This window comes from Camellia sinensis, chromosome 6 (assembly GCF_055761805.1).
Source record: "Camellia sinensis isolate YWXY chromosome 6, ASM5576180v1, whole genome shotgun sequence".
NCBI lineage: Eukaryota > Viridiplantae > Streptophyta > Magnoliopsida > Ericales > Theaceae > Camellia > Camellia sinensis.
In genome coordinates this window covers 192529161-192550392 of record NC_138966.1, presented here as the reverse complement: position 1 = coordinate 192550392, position 21232 = coordinate 192529161, and the positions used below count along the sequence as shown (strand labels likewise).

The 21232-nt window shown below is 36.7% G+C and overlaps 1 protein-coding gene across 6 annotated transcripts; it reads right to left on the bottom strand.

Moving 5' to 3' along the window:
- Positions 1 to 465: 465 nt before the first annotated feature.
- On the bottom strand, positions 466 to 19240 carry LOC114306079 (uncharacterized). 6 transcript variants are annotated; one of them, XM_082875729.1, is made up of 13 exons: positions 18885 to 19240; positions 17684 to 17788; positions 16738 to 16824; positions 16312 to 16358; positions 12121 to 12178; positions 11622 to 11735; positions 11393 to 11512; positions 10551 to 10644; positions 9903 to 9997; positions 8733 to 8840; positions 8283 to 8488; positions 1131 to 1347; positions 466 to 684 (listed from the first exon to the last, which is right to left on the bottom strand). In XM_082875729.1, the coding sequence occupies exons 2-13, from the start codon at positions 17763 to 17765 to the stop codon at positions 647 to 649; spliced, it is 1266 nt and encodes a 421-aa protein (XP_082731855.1). In that variant the 5' UTR covers positions 17766 to 17788; positions 18885 to 19240; the 3' UTR covers positions 466 to 646. The 6 variants fall into 6 exon arrangements, 4 of the variants coding, with proteins under 4 accessions (XP_082731855.1, XP_082731856.1, XP_028107047.1 ...); XM_082875730.1 differs by having other exon boundaries at positions 10551 to 10626; positions 18885 to 19197; XM_028251246.2 differs by having other exon boundaries at positions 17684 to 17780; positions 18885 to 19190.
- Between the last annotated feature and the right edge of the window lie 1992 nt (positions 19241 to 21232).

The window sequence follows — 21232 nt, the reverse complement described above, 5'->3', positions numbered from 1 at the left end:
AATAACAATGAAAACATAAAAAATAAAATTAATTCTAAACAGGCCATCACTCCCACCAAACCTCTAAAACCTAAAACAACGGTTATACAAATTCAAAAACATCAAAATCATTCTAAAACCATTCCTGCAAGTTGGGTATTTGTCATGTTTAGAAGAAGAGCCTATAGAATGCAAGCATGGAAAAAGGATTTTCACAAGGGTTAACAAAGACTTATATCTAATCATATCCTCTAATCATATCTTTCCTGTGTTTTTCCTTCAGGAAAAATGAAATTTCATGATAAAAACAAGGGATCAAGCCCTGCATTTTGGTATCATCATTGTCACACAAGCAAAACTTAATTTCTGGAGGAAGGGGGTCTATGTCGCTGCATTCCCAAGATTCTTCATATTCTACATTTAAGAGATCTCTAGGCCCCAATCCCAGAAAAATAGTGAAGTAAAAAGGTAACTTAAGACCGAGGCAGAGAAATTTAATTTTTGTATTTCAGGCAACTATAACAAAGTATGGTTTTCCACTTTAGTGCAAAATCTAGAATGAAAATTTTCAACATATTGTTTTTTCTATGTCGAAAATACGATCCTAAACTCACAAATTGGAGTAATATATATAAATTTCGCCTACCAAAAATTCCAACCAGGACTCCTATATAACAGGAACACTTCCTTTAGGCTGCTGCATTCCTACAAAACCAGAAGCCATCACTCCTGTGAAAAACTCTACCCCATCTCCACAATAGTTTAAATCAGTTAAATGAAACGTAAAAATAGAAAAGGCAAGAATGAAATCTCCCATCTACTTGCATTAAAATTATGATAATAATAATATTAAAAAAAAATAGGTGGAAATTATTCTTCTTCATTTTTAGAAATTATAGATGTTCTTTTTAGATGACCTATCAATTTTATTGCAGTTCAATTAAAATCAAAGTCAATGATGAGTATTGTTATCCCATCTTATAGTACATATATAACACTGGTTTATCAGCTAAACATTATGTTTACCATTAGAAACTTTATTCTCATATGGCTTTCATATCTTAGTCTACGTTAGTCTTTTTCCTTTTTTTTCCCTGGAAAAAATAAAGAGCAAAGTATATGAAGCTACAGTAAAATTTGAAATGGTCTACCTGTGTTTCCTGCAAAAGAATAAGGCTTTGAATGATAATTGCTTCTCGCAATTCCGATGGATGCAGTTTGTGGTCTTAAGATATTATTCACAGAAGAAACATGATTTGAGCAGTTCACGGCTGGCATGCATCCTCCTAATTTACCCAAGTATGCATCCGAACTATCTGCAAGAATTTGATCAGGTTTTTGCACAGAAGGCAAAGAGCTTTTTTCTCTCTGTACCCCAGGAAACAAAAGTGGTGTAAGTTTTTCTCAAAAGCAGATGTAGCTCATTGGCATTTTCAGATATAAATATCAGAAGACAAACATAATCAGCTATTTATGATATAAGATGTCAAAATAAAGATAATATGAGCATCACTTTTCTTACTAGCAATTGTTAAGCATATGTATTAAGGGTAGTTTAGTCATTGGCAGCAATTAGGGTTAGCATAGTTGTCTTATATATATATATATATATATATATTTCTTATAATTTGTTTTTCTATTCAATTGAATAATACGATACGTAGTTCCTAACTAAGTTTTCATGGTATCAAAGCCAGGTTTTGACAGCTAACCTCTCGTTGGTGTTGGTATGAACTGAAGACAGTCGCATTGGTTGCTTCTCTTCGTTTGCCGCTATACACTCTTGCATCGAAGTCGAGTGGGCTTGTCTGTGCCTCACGTAGTCGCGATTCACAGTTGCGTTGGTGCCTTGCGAAGTCGAAGTCAAAGTCGAGTGGGCTTGTCTGTGCCTCATGAAGTCGCGATTCACAGTCGCGTTGGTGCCTTGCGAAGTCGAAGTCGAGTGGGCTTGTTTGTGCCTCACGAAGTCGCGATTCATAGTCTAAGCCGTTTCTTCCTCACGACTCTCCCTCTTATCTCAAAATCGCGTTTGGTTCTTCTAACCACGACTGATATTGGCTCGTTTGGTTTGAAGGTGTGATACTTAGGTAATCTGCTTCAGCTTCTCTTCTTTTTTGTGTTGTCGGTTCCTTGTGACTTCTCTATGGTCTTCTCTATGAAGTTCTTTATATTTTAATATCATGTCTAGTGGAATGTCAGATTCACTTCAAGCCATTAGCATGAAGTTAGTGGGAGATAATTATGTTTATTGGGCCTATGTCATAAAAAATTTTGTTCTGGGTAAAAATGTTTGGGATGTTGTTACTGGTGATTCTGCTATGCCCACCGATGCCAATGTTGAAAAGTTTCAAGATTTGCTCTCTACTTGGCAAGTTACTAACGCCAAGATTATTACTTGAATTAATAATTCTGTAGATCAGTCTATTGGGATTCATTTTGCCAACTTTACTACTGCGAAACAAATTTGGGATCATCTATCTCAGTTGTATGTTCAATCAAATTTTGCTAAACGGTATCAGTTAGAACATGAGATTCGTGCTACTCAACAAGGCGATAAGAGTATCCAAGAATTTTATTCTACCATGATTGGTTTGTGGGATCAATTAGCTTTTACCGAGCCTAAGTCATTGAGCACTCATGCGGCATATTGTACTTATCGGGAGGAGCAGCGGCTGGTTCAATTCTTAATGGCCCTTAGGACTGATTTTGAGGGGCTTCGCGGCACTATTATGCATCGGAGTCCTCTCCCTTCTATTGATTCTGTGGTTAATGAGTTATTGGCTGAAGAACTTTGCTTCAAAAGAGCACCTGGCAAAGGATTGCTTCCTTTGCCAACTCAGACAGTTCTGGCCGTTCCTACTAGTCATTCTTCTACTTCTCCCAGCAAATCCTATGCTCATGCTCCTATGGATAAACACAGCTTTTGTCATCAAAAAGGTCATTAGAAGGCTCAGTGTCCTCAGCTTTTGGGCTGTCCACCATTTGGGCAATCACCGACTTGGAGAAAGAATTTTGATAGGCATTCTGGCCAATCATCCTCTTGGAAAAAGGGACATACAGCTGCCACGACTTCTTCAGTGGATGACTCCTCTCCATCTTTGACTGTTATTGCTGAACAACTGCAGAAACACCTCTCTACTCATACACCAAATGCCTTAACTGTCTCCTCACCTCTTGGTTTGTCTTCCTCCCCTCATCTCCTCCAGGTATATCTCGTTCCATATGGGTTTTTGATTCTGGTGCTACACATCATATGACTCATGATTCCTCCCTCTTATTGTCTATCTTTTCTCCTCCTTCTACTACTACTATTATGGCCGCCAATGGTACTCCTATGTCTTTGGCTGGGGTTGGGTCCATTTTGACTGATACTCTCTCTCTTTCGGATGTTTATTGTATTCCTCAGTTAACTTTAAATCTTATTTCTGTTAGTCAACTTTGTGCCATTGATTATTGTGTTTATTTCTTTGAATCTGGTTGTGTTGTGCAAGATCCTCATTCCAAGCAGCTGATTGGGACCGGCCGTAGGTTGGGAGGTTTATATGTTCTGGAGACGATGCATGTTCCTCCCCTTGCTGCATCTTCAATTGATTTGTCTTCTTTTTGGTTGAGTCCTAAGTCGTCTGTTTTTTATTTATGGCATTCTCACCTTGGTCATGTGTCTAGTTCTCGTTTACAGTATTTAGTTTCTACTGGTGTCTTAGGTTCTTTGAGTAGTCATAATATTTCCGATTGTAGTGGATGCAAATTAGCAAAGTTTACTGCTTTACCATTTAATAAAAGTTTCACTACTTCGTCTAAACCTTTTGATCTTATGCATTTTGATGTGTTGGGTCCTGCACCCATTCCCACTAAAGGGGGTTCCCGATATTATGTTTCTTTTATTGGTGATTATACTCGTCACTGTTGGATTTATTTGAAGAAGCACCGATCTGAATTTTACCCTATTTATATTGCTTTTCGTGCCATGATTCAAACCCAATACTCTTCTGTTATTAAATGTTTTCACTGTGATTTAGGTGGGGAATATCGTGATAGTGATTTCCTTCACTTATTACAATCAGATGGTACTCTTCAACAATCTTCTTGTGCTTAAACTCCTAAGCAAAATGGTGTGGCTGAATACAAGCACTGTCACATCATGAAAACAACTCACTCTCTTTTGATTTCTTCTTCTGTTCCTAGCTCATTTTGGGGGGAGGCTCTTCTTACTACTGTTCATATTATTAACCACATACCCTTCGAAGTGACTTGCGGCATTTCCCCTTTAGAACGTTTACATGGTACTCCTTCTGACTATTTCTCTCTTCGTGTTTTTGGTTGTACTTGTTTTGTCCTTCATTGTGCAACCCATACCAAGTTGTCTGCCCATTCTGCCATGTGTGTTTTTCTTAGGCATGGTGACGGTCAAAAGGGTTATCGCTGTTATGACCCCACAACTCAACGTCTCTATGTTTCTCGCCATGTTGTTCTTCTTGAACATATCCCCTTCTTTTCTATTCCCTCTGCATCTGCTCCTTTCACTAAGGTCAAGTTTGGGAAGACTAAATAAGTGCACTTTTTGTCTTTTTGGACTAAAAAATTGAGATTGAAAATATGGATGTTTGGGTTAACTTTTTGACTTTTTATGGAAAAATGTGTAATAAAAAATTGTAAAAATTGGTTTGTAGAGGAAAATTTGAATTGGGAGTTGTGCAGCCGTAATTGTTGACTTTTGGTGAATAGTGTTAACTTTTTAACTTTTTGAGTAACTTTTTAGCTTTTTAGCTTATTTGGGACTTCCCAAACTTAGCCTAAATCTGATCTTATTTATCTCGATCATTTTCCTAATGTTATCCCTTTTGATTCTTATGTTCACAATTTGTCTCCTTCTGATATTCCCTCCTCTTCTTCCTCGTCTCCCACTCTTACTGTCCCCCCTCCTCTTATTCACACTTATGCTCGTAAGAAACAACATGTTTTGCTTGCAGGTACACCTCCCCTTCCTCCTCTGACTGTCTCTCCATTACCTGCTGCTAATGAGGCTCCTATTTCTTAGTATCCTCAACGGGTATGTACATGTCCTACTCGTTATGGATCTTCTAACTCTAGTTATTCTTTTGAATTTTGTACTTTCTTATCTTCCATTCACTTTCTTTCTGAGCCCATCTCCTATAAGGAGGCTATTTTTGACCCTCTTTGGCAACAGGCTATGAATGAGGAACTTTCTGCTTTACATAAGACTGGTACTTGGAATATTGTTGCTTTGCCTTCTGGTAAATATACTGTTGGTTGTCAGTGGGTGTATAAGATTAAAACCAAAGCCGATAGTTCTGTGGAACGCTATAAAGCCCGTTTGGTGGCTAAAGGTTTTGCTCAAGAATATGGTCTTAATTATGAGGAGACCTTGCTCCGGTTGCCAAGATGACCACTGTTCATACCTTGATTGCCGTTGTTGTTGTGCGTCACTGGCATCTATCTCAAATGGATGTCAAGAATGCCTTTCTCAAAGGTAACACAGTTGAGGAAGTCTTTATGGTCCCTCCTCCTGGGCTCCCTCATGCACCTAGTGAAGTTCGTCGCCTTCGCAAAGCTTTATATGGGTCTCAAACAAGCTCCTCGAACTTGGTTTGAGAAATTTTCTATTGTTGTTTGTGACTTAGGTTTTCGTACCAGTGATCATGACTTGGCTCTCTTTCTACGCTCCACTTCTGCGGGGCTCATTATTCTTTTATTATATGTTGAGGACATGGTGGTCTCTGGCGACGATCTTGATGGTATCTCTGCTCTCAAGGCTCACTTGCATCATCAGTTTGAGATGAAAGATCTTGGTTCGCTTCGTTATTTTTTGGGCATTGAGGTGGCCTTTTCGCCTCGGGATTATCTTCTATCTCAGTCCAAGTATGCAACTGATGTTATTCAGCGAGCCAAGTTGACCAACTCCTGCACTGTTGGCACTCCTCTCGAACTTAATGTGCACTATACTTCCACTAACAATGTCCCTTTGCCTAATCCTACTTTATATCGGATTCTAGTGGGCAGCCTTGTCTATCTTACCATTACTCGGCTCAACATTGCCTATGCTGTTCATATTGTTAGTCAGCTTGTTTCTTCTCCGACTACTGTTCATTGGGTTGCTGTTCTTCGTATTTTGCGCTACCTTCATGGGTCCTTGCATCAGAGTTTATTGTTCTCTGCTACTTCTTTGGATTTTCGTGCTTTTTCTGATGTTGATTGGGCTGGTGATGCTATGGACAGTAAGTCTACTACGGGCTTTTGTGTTTTCTGGGTAGTTCTCTTATTTCTTGGAAAAGCAAAGAGCAAACTGTTGTTGCTCGATCTTTTGCTGAGGCTAAATATCGTGCTATGGCTACTACCACTACTGAAATTGTCTGGTTGCGTTGGTTGCTTTCCGACTTTGGTGTCTCCACCCCTAGTCCTACTGCTATGTATTGTGATAATACCAGTGCCATTCAAATTGCTCATAATTCTATTTTTCATGAGCAGACTAAACATATTGAGATTGACTGCCACTTTGTGCGCCATCACATACAGCTTCGCACGTTGTCCTTGCCCTTTGTCTCCTCTACTATGCAGCTTGTTGATTTCTTCACCAAGTCTCATACTATCATGCATTTCCGTTTTCTGCTTGACAAACACTCGATGCTTCCTGCTATTACATCATGAGTTTGCCGGGGGGTGTTAAGCATATGTATTAAGGGTAGTTTAGTCATTGGTAGCAATTAAGGTTAGCATAGTTGTCTTATATATATATATATATATATATATATTTCTTGTAATTCGTTTTTCTATTCAATTGAAAATACGATACTGTACCTAACTAAGTTTTCAGCAATATTTGCCATGCAAACATATCACATTAAAACACTTCATAAATCTAGACGAATACTAATGAATCTCTCAATCACTAAATATTCCAAGTAGAATATCAATTGCGTTGTTTTTTCTATTCCGTTTCATTAATTGAAAGGGGGTGAGAAGGTGTGAACTACATACAAAAGCTTCACGAGCAAATATTATGAGGAATTCAAGTAAAAGAGGCCATCACTTCATGAACATTCAAAAGCAATATTTATTTGATATCCATAAGCATGTTACAAGAAATGGTACGAAAAGAACTAGTCAATTAATGGGCCCACTACAGGAATTTTAAAAATGAGTGTAACTACCAAACACTACCAATACCCTTGCCAAAAAAAAAAAAAAAAAAAAAGAAGACGAAGAAGATACACGATTTCAAGGTATTTCATAGCTTATGAAGCATGATACACGATCTCAAAGGAGAAATAAAACTACATTGTGTACATTAGATAACACATTGGTAATATGCATTGTTGATTATTACTCATTTAATACATTTCATATGATAATGCTGCTCATGCTAGGCTATGTTTGGTGAAGATGCGAGGGTATTAACTTTACATTTCCATTTGATTTATGTACTTTACTTAAAACCTGGTATTAATAGAATATTAATTCCACACTCCTTCAACCTAACATGGTAAATTGCCAATACTGGTATATGTTATGCTAGAATTTCTCCTTTGATTTGGGGTTGGGGTCTGACAGCGGTATCTAGTTAACCACTGCACACATTCTTTCCACTTTAACATTTCCCTCTATGTTCTTGATGGCGAGCATAGAACGAAGAAAAGAACAAATATGAAATTTCACAATTACACCTACGGGCTAGGACTTATGTGATCATGTTTTGGGGTTAGTCCGAGTATTATTTTTATGTATTTTATAGATTAGAATATTGCTGGACAGATTTAATGGATTTTTATTCAGTTCTAGTAGTTAAGGGTATTTTGGACATACTTAGGTAACTGTTCTCAACCCCTAAAAAGTGAACTTTTCAGTCTTAAAACCCTCCTCAATCAAACTCTAATCAAGCCTGACACCTCAAACATTGGCCTTCAAATTAAATGCTAAAACCCCAAATTACTCAATGTTTAGGCCATCAAATAGCCTCAATTTGAAAATTTCAGCAAGCTGCCAATTTTGAACCCAATCAATTACAGCCTTTTCCTTCTACAAACCCTACAACTTTTCTTCTACCTTTTAAAACCCTAATTCTATAATATATTCCTACATCACCACAAACCCACCATAGACAGCCTTGTGGCAAGTTTTCGAAGTTAAATTTCATTAACATTACTTTCTCTTATTGAAAAAGGGAGGATACCGTTTTTGTACATCCATGTTATCTGCATGTAATATGCCACATAATTGTCCAGGAAAACGTGCCAAGGTAGTAGAATAGACCATTTCAGAGAGTAGAGAAATAAAAAATGGCAAACCTTTCCCCTCTGGACATTAATTTGTTCATAAGAGAAATTCTTAGGAGATGAAACTTGTAACGGCATGGCATTTAATGTTTTCTGATTCACCAAATCACCAGAGTGCTCCTCAAAGGATGCCTCATAATAAAGATATGTAAGTGCTGATCGGAGACGATGATTCCTTTGAGAGTAAAACACTTTGGTTGCAAGGGGAGCTGGAGCATCTGATTTTAGTGCATGACAATAATTACCCCCCAAAAAAAAATTACAAAGCAAAGAGAAAAGAAAAAAAAAATTTGTTTCAGGAGAACTTTCCAAAATCAACAGAATAGAAATTCTGATCAGTTGAACAATTATCTCAATTAACTTCCTATGAGAAAGTCAGAGGCATGACTTCCCATTTTCCAGTCAATAAAAGAGGGCATGAGAAATAAACAGATTGGGTCGAAGTGTCTGATAAACTCATACCTTTGCTCAGCACGCAACGATCATGGACTTGACTAGGTTTTTGATTTCCAACAACACAATCAAAAGTCTTTTCGCTTCTGCCACTTGACTCTTTGGGAAACCCTCCACCTGAACAGAGGAAAATATGTCAAACACTAATAAAACATATGCATCAAAAAGCAGCACCATAAGTGCTGTGGCTTTTCACACCCAGAATCCCCATAAAATACCACTATCTGAAGCATATACATGAATTTCACCCAAGGATTTCATAAAATGAGAAACACCTCTCAGAATACAAACAACCTAAGAAAATTAAATAAAAACAAAAAAATCCCCACCAGCCTTGCATGGAGAAGCATGGACACGGACACACGACAAGACATGGACATGCTAACATGCTAATTTTCAAAAAATGCAAGACACGACACGTGCAGGATACGCATGAAATATATAATTTTATACATTTATTATATGTTATATATAATGCAATATGACAAACTCCTATAAATTTATATGGTTTTTGTTTTATTCTTATATCTTAAGTTATTTTGTTCAAATTTATAATTAGTTTCACCTGTGTCTAATCAATAGACACATGTGTTTAAGTGACAGACACATGTGTCCTTCAAGTATCCAAAGAGTGTCCGAGTTTTTTAAAAACAATAAAAAATAAGACATGTTTTGAAGAGTGTCAGACACGTGTCAGGAAAGTGTTCAAAGAATGGCGGTGTCCGACACGGACACGACACGGATACGTCACCTTCTTAGAAGTGTCCGTACTTCTTAGACAAACATAAAAGATATTTGGACCAAAATTCATATGAGAGAATAAAGAGTAGAAAAGTAGGAAGAGTGAGAAAATTTAGAATTCTCTTATCCTTGGTAGTGTTTCCCCTGCCATTCTACAGCAAAAGGGTGTATGAAAGAATACGAAATCTATGTGTGGATGACAAATCCCCACCTATATTGAAAACCCAGGTGCCAATTTTTCAATGATTGACAATGAAACTGTAAAGCAACATACACTATGAACTTGAAAGTTTGCATTATAATTCCAAAAGAAGATTAAAAATGGAAAAAAAAAATTATTACAGAAACACATTGAAGGTTTTGAATGATACTCCAAAAAGAAACTATATGGGAAGTTGAGTGAAAATTGTAATTCACGTAAAATAAATACAGCCTTACAGGTACGAGCCTCCTGAGTACTTATGCACAAACTTTTGGCTACACCACTGGCTGTTTCTAAATGATCTAGCATTGGTAGACCCTCAGATTCCATCCTACAAGATCAAGACAAATTTACATTCAATGTGGAAACAAAAGAAGGTGTCCTCAGTATGTCTAGAAGAAAATTTAAGAAAGAACGAGTTCGAACTGAAACTGTCCTGTTAATCTTCCCATTTAAATTTCAAGTAGAAATCTAAAACATGTACTGTTGAACCAAATCAAGAAATCCCAATTTCAAATTATTCCTAAAAGGAGAGCAAACCACCAGCTCTTTCCAAGGAGTAAAAAGTAGTATTAGGGGACAGAAAGAAATATTCGCCAGAAGTCACATGCCTATGCACTAGTTATCTACTAAATATTTGCCTGTAGGGAAGAAAACTGAACCATTAGGAATCAGTTGTTCCGTCATTAAAAATCATTCTTCTCTAAAGGCATGAAAAGACACCACACAATAATTTATTTCTGGGAATAACTAGCATACATCAAATGGAACAATGAGAATGGTATATGGAGAGAAGAAATTGAAATGGAAAAGGAAAAAAAAAAGTGCAATAATTATCTGAAACAATGCAGGAAAATCATAATTAACAATGGAGAGGAGCATACATTTTAGAACGCTTTGCTGGAGGTGGCATTGCACCTGCTGAGTAATCTGTATTTCCAGGACTAACTCCTGAACCACCTGTTATAAATGCCCCATCTACACAAGATGAATTTCCAAATGGAGAAAAAGAAGGCAATCAAAAATTAAGACCATATAAGGAAGACAACGCCATGCAAAATATATTTTACAGAAGTACGCGGCGAACAATTTCACCGTTTTACAACATATTCTCAATTTAAAATCAAATCAGGAAACGTAATACAAAATGAAATGTTCATTAGTTAAAAATGAGATGACATGAAGGAACAAAATAAATTTAATTCACTCAAGAAACACAAAGGATCAGTATACTCCATAAACACAATTAACATTTTCCTTCTTTAGTACATGCCAGATACAGTATTGGGACAAGAGGAATCTAAATATTTACAAAATCCTATCCAGCAGACACCTTTCAGAGTAAAATCCATCCATTGAATGCCAAATAAAGGATGCCCTGAGTCACAATTTTTAGTATTCGAATATCACAACAATTTAACAACTCCTATCAGTACCGCTAGCAATTAGACAGTAACCCTTTCAAAGGAATGAAAAACCTTTCCTACCCTAGCGACAGGAACAATGCTAATATTCCATCAAGACAGAATGACTTCAATTGGACAATACTTGTTCATCATAATGATCTAAATTTGGAACAGAATTGTAACTAAACACACCACAGCATATACTGGCCACGAATTGTCAATGTTTTTCTATGAGAAAATATTATTAACCGATGGAATGTACAGGAAAAAAGGAATCAATTAGAGATGAACAAACATGAAACCAAAGCAAAAGAAGATACGTTTTGTCTCCATGGAGAGGGAAGAAGTCAGTTGATTTTGTCCATCCAAATGAAATTCTAATGTGGCTACATCATTGGCTTCTGCAGATTCAAACCTTCCTTGCTCTCCACCTAATGTAGCTTTAGACAAATGGAGTAAAGGAAAGCAAAGTCCTCTAAAATGAAATGTGACATGATTGTCATAATTATAAAAATTAAACAACTTCTGTTAAAGCAGTTAAAAGGATACTAGCATAAGCAGTTAGTAACTTTTTTCTCTCCTTCCTTGGAGGTTTCTTGTGCCCAGTACCACCATCAAGTTCCGCAACAATTTCTTCTGCTGGACTTAAAGATTTACAGAGCTCTGAAAAAAAATAAAAAATAAAAATAAAAAAGAATAGAACCCATTTCGGTGAAGCGCAATTGTTGAAGGATTGTGGTTTAGGAATTAACGTGCAACTAATTAGGGTTGGACCATTGGAGATTAATTGGGAAACATCTTGTAAAGTAAAAACGTAGTCATCAAAGCAGTGGTTTTATTTTTTATCAGACATCAGCGGCGCTTGCTTCAACTCATGTCTTAACTTTCAAACAACACTGATGCTATTGGTATAAATAATACATCTCAAAATAAAACAAAACGTCTTTAAACTCAGTTGTATTATGATTTTCAGCTCCGATGATTCTGAAACAAATTTTCATTGTCTGATTTTAATAGAATAGTTCATGGAAAAAGAAACACTTGTGACCTGCATGAGCTGCGTATTGGCTGGCCTTGATTGGCTTCTTACAAGCATTGCAACGGACCTTCAAAACAATATTAATAATAAATTAAGTAAAATCAAAGTCCATACACGAACATGCACATACAGATACTAGGGAACTTTAGGATGCCACAATTCATGGGCACATTTTCAACTGAACAGATATTTTGGAGAAAAAGTATTCAGCAAATATTATAATTAAATAGCTGCAGCATTTGCTAATTTCCCATCGGGTGAAGGCATTCTTTGCAGCTAAGGTAAGAAGATATTGAGGGAGAGAGGGAGGGAGGGGGGGAGGGGGAGAGAGAAGAAGAAGAAGAAGAAAGGAAAGGAAAGAAAAGAAGCAAGCCAGGCATAAAACAAGAAGAAGAAGAAAAGAAAGGAAAGGAAAGAAAAGAAGCAAGCCAGGCATAAAACAAGGTATATATCTTTGTTATTCAGTGACTCGCCATCATTCAACTTTATCAATTTCAACATTTCACTAGACTGTATAATATAGAGTTTGGGTAATTGCATCAAAATTGTATAATATATTTCCTTTTTTTGTTTTTTCTTTTTTTTTTTTGCAAGAGGCTATCGTATCAATATCACACAAATGATTCAGAGTTACAACTCAGAAGAATTAATGACCATCACATTTGCTTCAGCATTCCTCAAGTCAATTTGCGAGTCAAATAGATTTATTGGTGTAATGTTTGTTGACAATATTCATTAAGGAAGATTGCTCTAGCACAATTGTTATAGTGATACATGCATAATGTATTTTCCTTGTAGATTCAAAAATAAAGCATAGATGTTCATAAATTTTCCTATAAACCAAACCAAACCTTAAGTCCCATTAAATGGCTGTATGCCGACCCCATTTCTCATTTTGCAGACACTTCTCATAAATTTTCCTATGTTCAAGTTAAATATTTTTCAGACATTTGTCATTTGTGGACATGCATACCACCCTATCTTGGGCCCATTACAAGTAGAATTGGACTTGAAACACTTCCTATCATGGCCCACTATATGCAAACAAACAGCTTTGTTAGAATTTACCACTCACCTACTACCTCCACTATCTTTCTCCACACCTACCACCTCCACTATCACACACTCCACTACCATCTTCTCCTCTATATATAGGAATTGTAATATACAGAATATAATCAATCTTGTAATCTATCAATCAAGACATCAATCAATAATACATAAATTCTTACATGGTATCAGAGCAAGGTTAAGAATTTAATATTTTTTCGCTTCACCGGCGGGCGGCAACCTCGCCTTGGCCGCCCGCCGGACCTCAACCTAGTCCGCTAGAATTGTCTACTACATACCTACCTCCTCATCATATCTTCATAACATCTCATTCTCTCTCGGCATCATAGTAGCCGTGATACTGCTCATACTTCTGGACAGCGGAGAGAACATCGTCTTTCTCGATCTTTCCGCCGACGCCGGTGGCGAGATCCAAGGCTCCGGCTTTCGACATCACTCTCCCCAAATAGTCCATAGCAGCTTCTCCACCGGAAAGATACTCCTAACAGCAGCGGAAAAAAGGTGTTTCCCTCAGCCAAACAAGGCTCAATAGCTGTGGTCCTCATCAAAATACGTGTAATTGCTACTCCTGAACTTGGTTTCCCTATCCTTGCTAACAAGCTTCTCAAATGCTTCCGGGCCATGTTCTTCTATGTACTTCTCAGCAGCAGTTAGAATGTCATCTGGCTTACTGAAGATGTCCTTCTTCCTTGGGACATACTAGACGTTAACAGTCTGCTGTGGGTTAAGAAAGAAAGGCCTCAAATAATGCTCATAAACATATGCAGCACCACTGATACTCTTTATGATGGTGGATATTTCAATGCCATTACAACACAGCACCTTGAAATTTATTTTATTTTATTTTCTTATCTCTCTTTCTGACCATTACAACACAGCACCAGCACACTTGTTCCCACCTTTCATCATGGTCTCCACTTTCTTTTTCTTTTTTTATATTTATTTTAATCCATCTTTTTTGAAAACAAAACCAATATCACTTTTTTTAATTCCTTAATTTATTTTAATAACATGAGTGGCCTCTCTTTTCCACCATCTCCCTCTTTTTCTACACAATATTTTTGTACCACCGCCCACTCCATGATTTCCATATTAATATTATTATTATTATTATTATTATTATTATTATTTTCACAAAAAAAAAAAAAAAAAAAAAAATCATTCCAGTTGATTTTTCTGCCTTACCACACCTACCATTCGAGTTTGCCAAACACACTTATTTTATTCATGTCAGGATCAACCCCGATCATAATTTTACACGAGAAAAAAAAAAAAAAAAAAAAAAAAAAAAAAAAAAACCACCATAACACACCCAACACCCACAGTGGGATTTTTCTTCTCTACTCTGCTGCAGATCTCTTCTTCTTTCCTCCGTCCTGGGCGGCCCTTGACGGTGCTACCTCCGTGTTTCCTACGCCGCCGAGCACGTTCACTCCTCCATACTCCTCCACTGCAGCATACGGCGGACCTCCAAATCGGAACATCACAGTGGCCTTCCACTTCAGCTCCTTATTTTCTGCTTTCAGCACACTTATCTCTGCTCGCGCATCCTTATACATGCGTTGGAGCAGAGCCAGCTGGGAATTTAAATGCTGCACCTCATTTGTCCTACTCTGCAGCCGGTTCGACAAATTTGTGACCGCCGTCATGGTTTCCACGCATGACTTCAGAGTATACTGATTAGCCTCAATATCAGTTTGCACCGCCATTTTTTGCTCCACCGACCGCATCGGAAAGTTCAATGGAGCAAAACCAGAGGTGTTTGGTTGAGGTTCACTGGCCACCGCACCAGTTATTTCTCTTGTGGGCTCGTTCAGTTCTGGAAAGAGCGTGAGCAGGTTCTGGGTAGCTGGACGGGAAGAAGAGGCCATGTTTTTGGGTTGCTAAGTGTTTCAGCGAAATAGCAATTTCAGACTGGTAATGTTCGGAAGGGTTGGTGACAGAATGGCAACAAAGTGTTCCACAGTTTCTCTCTCCGCAGAGGCAAAGTTTTTTCAGCGAAGGGTTGGTTTCAGAGGTTTCAGAATGGTATGCCTCAGCCTCAGCCTTCGTCTTGGTTAAATAGCCGAGGCAGCCACGCGTATCGCGCGCCTCTTGCCGCCCGACAAACTGGCACGCCTTTTCATGGCACATCTTTTGACAAAGTGGACACGCCTTTTGATGGCACGCCTTTTGATGGCACGCCTTTTTGATGAATTGGGCACGCCTTTTGATGGCACGCCTTTTGACAAAATTGGGCACACCTTTTGAGGGTGCAACTTTTTAAGAGTCCGACAAGACTCTGTAAACTGTCCCGACATTGATTCCGGTTAGTTTTTACAACGGTCCGACATGACCCCATAAACTGTTTTTCTACAACGGTCCGACATGACCCCATAAACTGTCTTCTACAACGGTCCGACATGACCCCATAAACTGTTAGTTTCTACAAGGGTCCAGCAAGACTCCGTAAACTGTCACAACATTGTCTTCTACAACGGTCCGACATGACCCCATAAACTGTCTTCTACAAACGGTCCGACCTGACCCCATAAACTGTTTTTCTACAACGGTCCGACATGACCCCATAAACTGTCTTCTACAACGGTCCGACATGACCCCATAAACTATCCTCTACAACGTTATGACACCACCATACAGTGTCCTCTACAACGTTATGACACCACCATACAGTGTCTTCACCAACGGTCTGACACGACCATACAGTGTCTCCTATCCTTTTTTTTATGTATTTTCTTGTTTTGTTCCTCTCTTCAAACTCAAGTTGGTTAGTTTCTATCCTCCTTGAGTTTGCGGGGGGCTGTTAGAATTTACCACTCACCTACTACCTCCACTATCTTTCTCCACACCTACCACCTCCACTATCACACACTCCACTACCATCTTCTCCTCTATATATAGGAATTGTAATATACAGAATATAATCAATCTTGTAATCTATCAATCAAGACATCAATCAATAATACATAAATTCTTACAAGCTTCACAAAGGGACATCTCAGAGGAAGTAAAGTGCATATGAACAGGAAAAGATACTTACAGGATAGGCTCCCTTGTCACAACATCATAAAGCATTAAGATACTACTATGCGAAAACCTACTTAAAGAACGAGATTTTCCAAAACTTACCAAATGCAAAGAATCCGTCATGGGCTTCAAATCAAATACATGCATGTCTGCAACACAAAATTATCAAGATAGTTGATGAAGTATTAACACCAATCAATGCAAAAGTAACCAAAATTTAATATTCTTTTTTGATAAATAATATTTTCATTGAGAGAAGGCACAAAATACCATCCATATATAAAAAGAAGGAAATAAAACCAGGAAATCACTTATACACCATCGCCTAGTTTAACAAAAAACTCTACAAAATCCAATAATTGGTCAAGAGTGGGGTAAACAATCTCAACTCCCAACTATACAAAAAACTTAAAGATGTACAACCTATACAAAAGTAACTCTATACCTTTTGAATGAAGGGGAACCATAGTTAAATCAGACAAGGCAAGCATGCATGAATTGGTATCTGACAAAAAAATAAAAACTCACCTTCTTCATCAAGCAAATTTGCGTCATCTGCCTCACGTAACTCTCTTTGGATGTACTGAGCAGCTAATTTCTGGTTGCCAACTTCCTCTGTCAAAGGAAGCAAGGGAGAAGGTAGGTTATTAAATAAATTAAATTAAAAATGTCTATTTCTCAATACTATAGATACAGAATAACTTCCTAGATCAGCTGTCTTGGTCTTTATATGCCATCCTCATACTAGATGACCGCCGCAAAATTAAGTCCAAATCAAATGAACAAAAGTTTTTTCAACATGTACTACAATGATCTTGCGAACCATATTATTTAATATACATTTGTGTCTGTGTGAAGACCAGTATGTTCTGGTTCACTGGTGTAGGGCAGATGGGATGCTCAGCTTTTTAAATCTTTTCAAGCACTAACTTATAAGCAAGGTCATTTACATCAACTACAGGCATATTAAGGATACTAAGTCAAATAGATGGCTTCAGTGAGAACAGAGGATGCATTTAGATTGATGTCCATTCCAGTTGCTTCGGTTTGGATAGCCATGGTTAGCCTTTTAAAAACTTATTTTGACAGCTATGGCCTTTCGACGATGATACTTCCTGTAAACCTACTGTTTAATTAGTTTTAATCTCATTAAAATGTGATTCCTTGTATAGTTTTTCTATGTTTGTTTGATCCTTGTTGGATGGCTCCTTCCCAAAAAAAATGCCTTCTACACAGTTAATCATACCAGGATGCAGATTCTTCTTTTGTTAATCTGTTCTTTTTTTTTGCCTCACTGAGTACTTCTAAAGCAAGATACACCTACCTTACCTATTCTTCCACCACTTTCCATAAACACCCCGTTATCTTAACTTGAATATTATGTAAAGTGTTCACCCATATAATCCATGGGATTAACAGCTCCGGAGTTACATTGCAACATTTGATACAAGCCACCATACACCAAATCTCCTACCTGCAATAGTTTGTGAGAAACTTCCTGCTGCCAGAAGCCTTGCCATGGCTTCCATCCTCCCACTTCCAAGTGAACACACCATCAGGACTAATATAATCTGTACACCTATGGAGCATGAGCAAATGTCAGCTCACAAAAAAACAAATTCCATGCATTTAAGTGGAGTGCACAAAAAGAAATACATTTCAGAACTATGAATACTAATGTTACAGAACATGGGATGAGCTGCATTCAACAATAAATACTTATTGGCTGCATTGGCAGCACAACTAGACAATGCATCACTAGAGCTTAACTTAAAATTATGAATAAAAAATAGTCAAATAGTGATGAGCAAGAATTACATAAAGGAGTAATGGACTGGATATGATCATACTAAAACATATAGGTATGCACGTGTGCAGAAGAAAAACAATAAAAATAAATACATAAAATCCAATTTTGGAAAATGTCCCAGTGTGGGTAGATAGACGCACTATGTTATGTCATCTCCGCATCATTACGCGTTCCCTCTTTGCCAGCCTCATGATGTGATATGCAAACCACTAAAACACAAGGCCTGACAGCTCCCTCTTTGGATCGAGCCATGCCTATTTCAAGTGAGATTAATGCCCGCAGCGTCTTAGCTTCAGGCCTACGCACACACAAATTATTTCCAAAGGCACTTGCCATGGCACACTTAAAACCCCGCCCCCGATGCTTAGCCAAGGAAGTCCTCCTCTAGAGCACGTCCTATGCCTCAAGTCCCCCATCCAATGGGTACCCTAATGCTACCACACCAGCCTAGATGATGTAGCACCAATGACAAGAAGCGTAATCGTTCAATATGCGTAAAACCCTTCACCACTTGGTTAGTACTCTTTGAATAAATATTGTTAAAACAAATACAAGGCCAATAAACCAAATAAAGCCCAAAACCCCAAATCAAGTTCACAATCAGATTAAAATAGCAACTTCAAAAGAAAATAAGGGTTCACAAAGCTAATATCATCTGCATTTGACATGCACAACTAATTTCGATCACACGCATGCTTTCTTTTCCTTCTCTTCCTTTGGTAATTAGCATAAGCAATTTCAATCCAACTCTACTGTGCAATGAAGGAACAAATCCAGTTTAACTAGTTCGTACTACAATTTGAATTAAAACATATATGAATTCAAGTTTTATATAATCATCAAATTGATTTCATGCATACATTACCTCGGTCTCAACAGCATGGAACACCGACTCAATTGAGCGAAAACACATCAAAATTCAGGGAATTTGAAGCGAATCTAGCGCGGGGGATCACAGGTGGAATTCGATGAGCTCGAGATTAATGAAAGACAGAGAAGCGTAAAAATGGCGAGAGGGAGAACCCTAGAGAGAGAAAGAGATGGTTTCTCTCTCTAAAAATGAAAAGCTCATCTCTTTCCTCCTCTTTTTCAGAGTGAGAGAGAGAGCAACGAATGAGAAGGGGCTTTTTACAGAGATGGGCTTTGGCCGCGAGTATTATGTCTGTGGGCCAATTTCCCTGTCTGGGGGCATTTTGAATATTTTAGTAGGTTGTGTTTCTTATTTTATTCTTAATATAGGGTGAAACGGTTTTATCAAAATTGTTTTCATTAAAATGGCATTAGTAAAGTCATTTTTGATGAATAAAAAAATAATAAAATTTTCCTTTATAAAAATGGTTTATATAAAACGGTTTTTTTTAAATTGTTTTTATTTTTATTAATTTTTTTTTTCAATTTATAAATATTGTTTGCTTAAAATAATAATTTGAAAATAAATAGAAAATGATTTTTGTAAAACCGTTTTTATTTTTAATAAAAAAAATTCAATTTATAAATATTGTTTGCCTAAAATAAGAATTTTATCATAAATGAAAAACGATTTTCGGAAAGCCGTTTCATTTTACACAAAATCCATCTCCTTCTCCCTTTACGAAAGTCGTTTTTTCTTTTCCAGCCCATTTTCTTCTCCCTCACTCAGCCGAACTCCGAAGGAAAGACCGACGACGAAGAGAAAGCAACAAACAACGGCCAACAGTATACCACCGGAAAAACGAGGAACACCTTCATCAAACACCCACATTCAGGTTTGTATCGCATAAATAAGGGTTTTCATTTAAAATTTGGGATCTTAAATTTCGAAATTAGGGCATTGAAAAGTTAGGGCATTAAATTTCCAAATTTGGGGTTTTCATTTCATTGCTGAATCTAGGGCATTGAAAAGTTACAAATTTTGTTATTCGTAGGATATAGTTTACGATTTTCTGTATCTCAATTCACTTTTCTAGGGCATTATACGATTCAGTGTATCTCAGTTCACGTTTGTGGATATTATACGATTTTCTAGGGCATTGAAAACCCTCATCTGTTCACTCCTTTTTTGTTTATCATATAATATCCTTATTTTTCTATTTTTCAATACACTCTTAACCACAAGATGTAGTGGAATTTTGAAATATTGAAATCTTGAGATATAATCTTGTGTTTGGAAATGTATTGGGAATATAGGGCTAAATTTTAGAACAAAAGTAGGAATAGCAATGAAGTAGAGTGGGATTGAATTTGTGGTGTTCTATTCCTACACCATTCCTAGTTGGGGCAATACTACTGGCCTTGGCTCATTATTAGGATCCTTTGGACATCTCCAATGGAGATGCTGAGCACACTACACACAGATTTATACAAGTATACACACCACACGTTTGGCCATAAGCTAATACACCTAAAAAATCAAAATTTTATATATACTAGGGTAATACACCTAAAAAATCAAAATTTTATAAAAATCAAAATTTTATGGGTAAATTACATTTACCTCCCCTGAGGTTTCTGACAAATACAAGGACCTCTCCTGTGGTTTGAATAATTACAGTAACCTCCCCTACTTTACCTGACAATATCAAGATTCCCCCCTGCTGTCAAAAATCGCTAAACGGTGTCACTTTTTCCTTCAAAAATTACTTTACTGCCCTTCCCTTTAAAAATATTAAAAAATGTTTTTGGATTGGAGGATAAGTTTAGAGTGTTTGGAACAGTATTTTTAGATTTATTTTTAAAAAATATTAAAAAATGTTTTAAAAAAATTATTTTTTATTTTAAATATATAATTTTTATTTAAATATTTTATTTTATTTTGTAAATATTTTAATTTTAATATTTTAAACTCAAAACACAATTTCACACTCAAATCGTAACCAAACACATAACTCAAAATTCAATTCAAAAATTATTTTCAAACCTCATAACCAAACACATAACTTAACACTCCACACTTCACACTCCACACTACTTTCAAAACTCCACATTCAAATCGTAACCAAACGCATAACAAAAAAATAAAATACTTAAAAATATATTTATAAAATAAAATAAAATAAAATATTTAAAATAAAAACAATATATTTAAAATAAAAATTAAAATTTTAAAATTTTTTAATATTTAAAAAATATATTTAAAATATTAAAAAAAATACAACACATAGATGTATGAAATATAATGTACATTAAAATAAATAAATAAATATTTAAAATATAAATATGTATCCTAAAAAAATA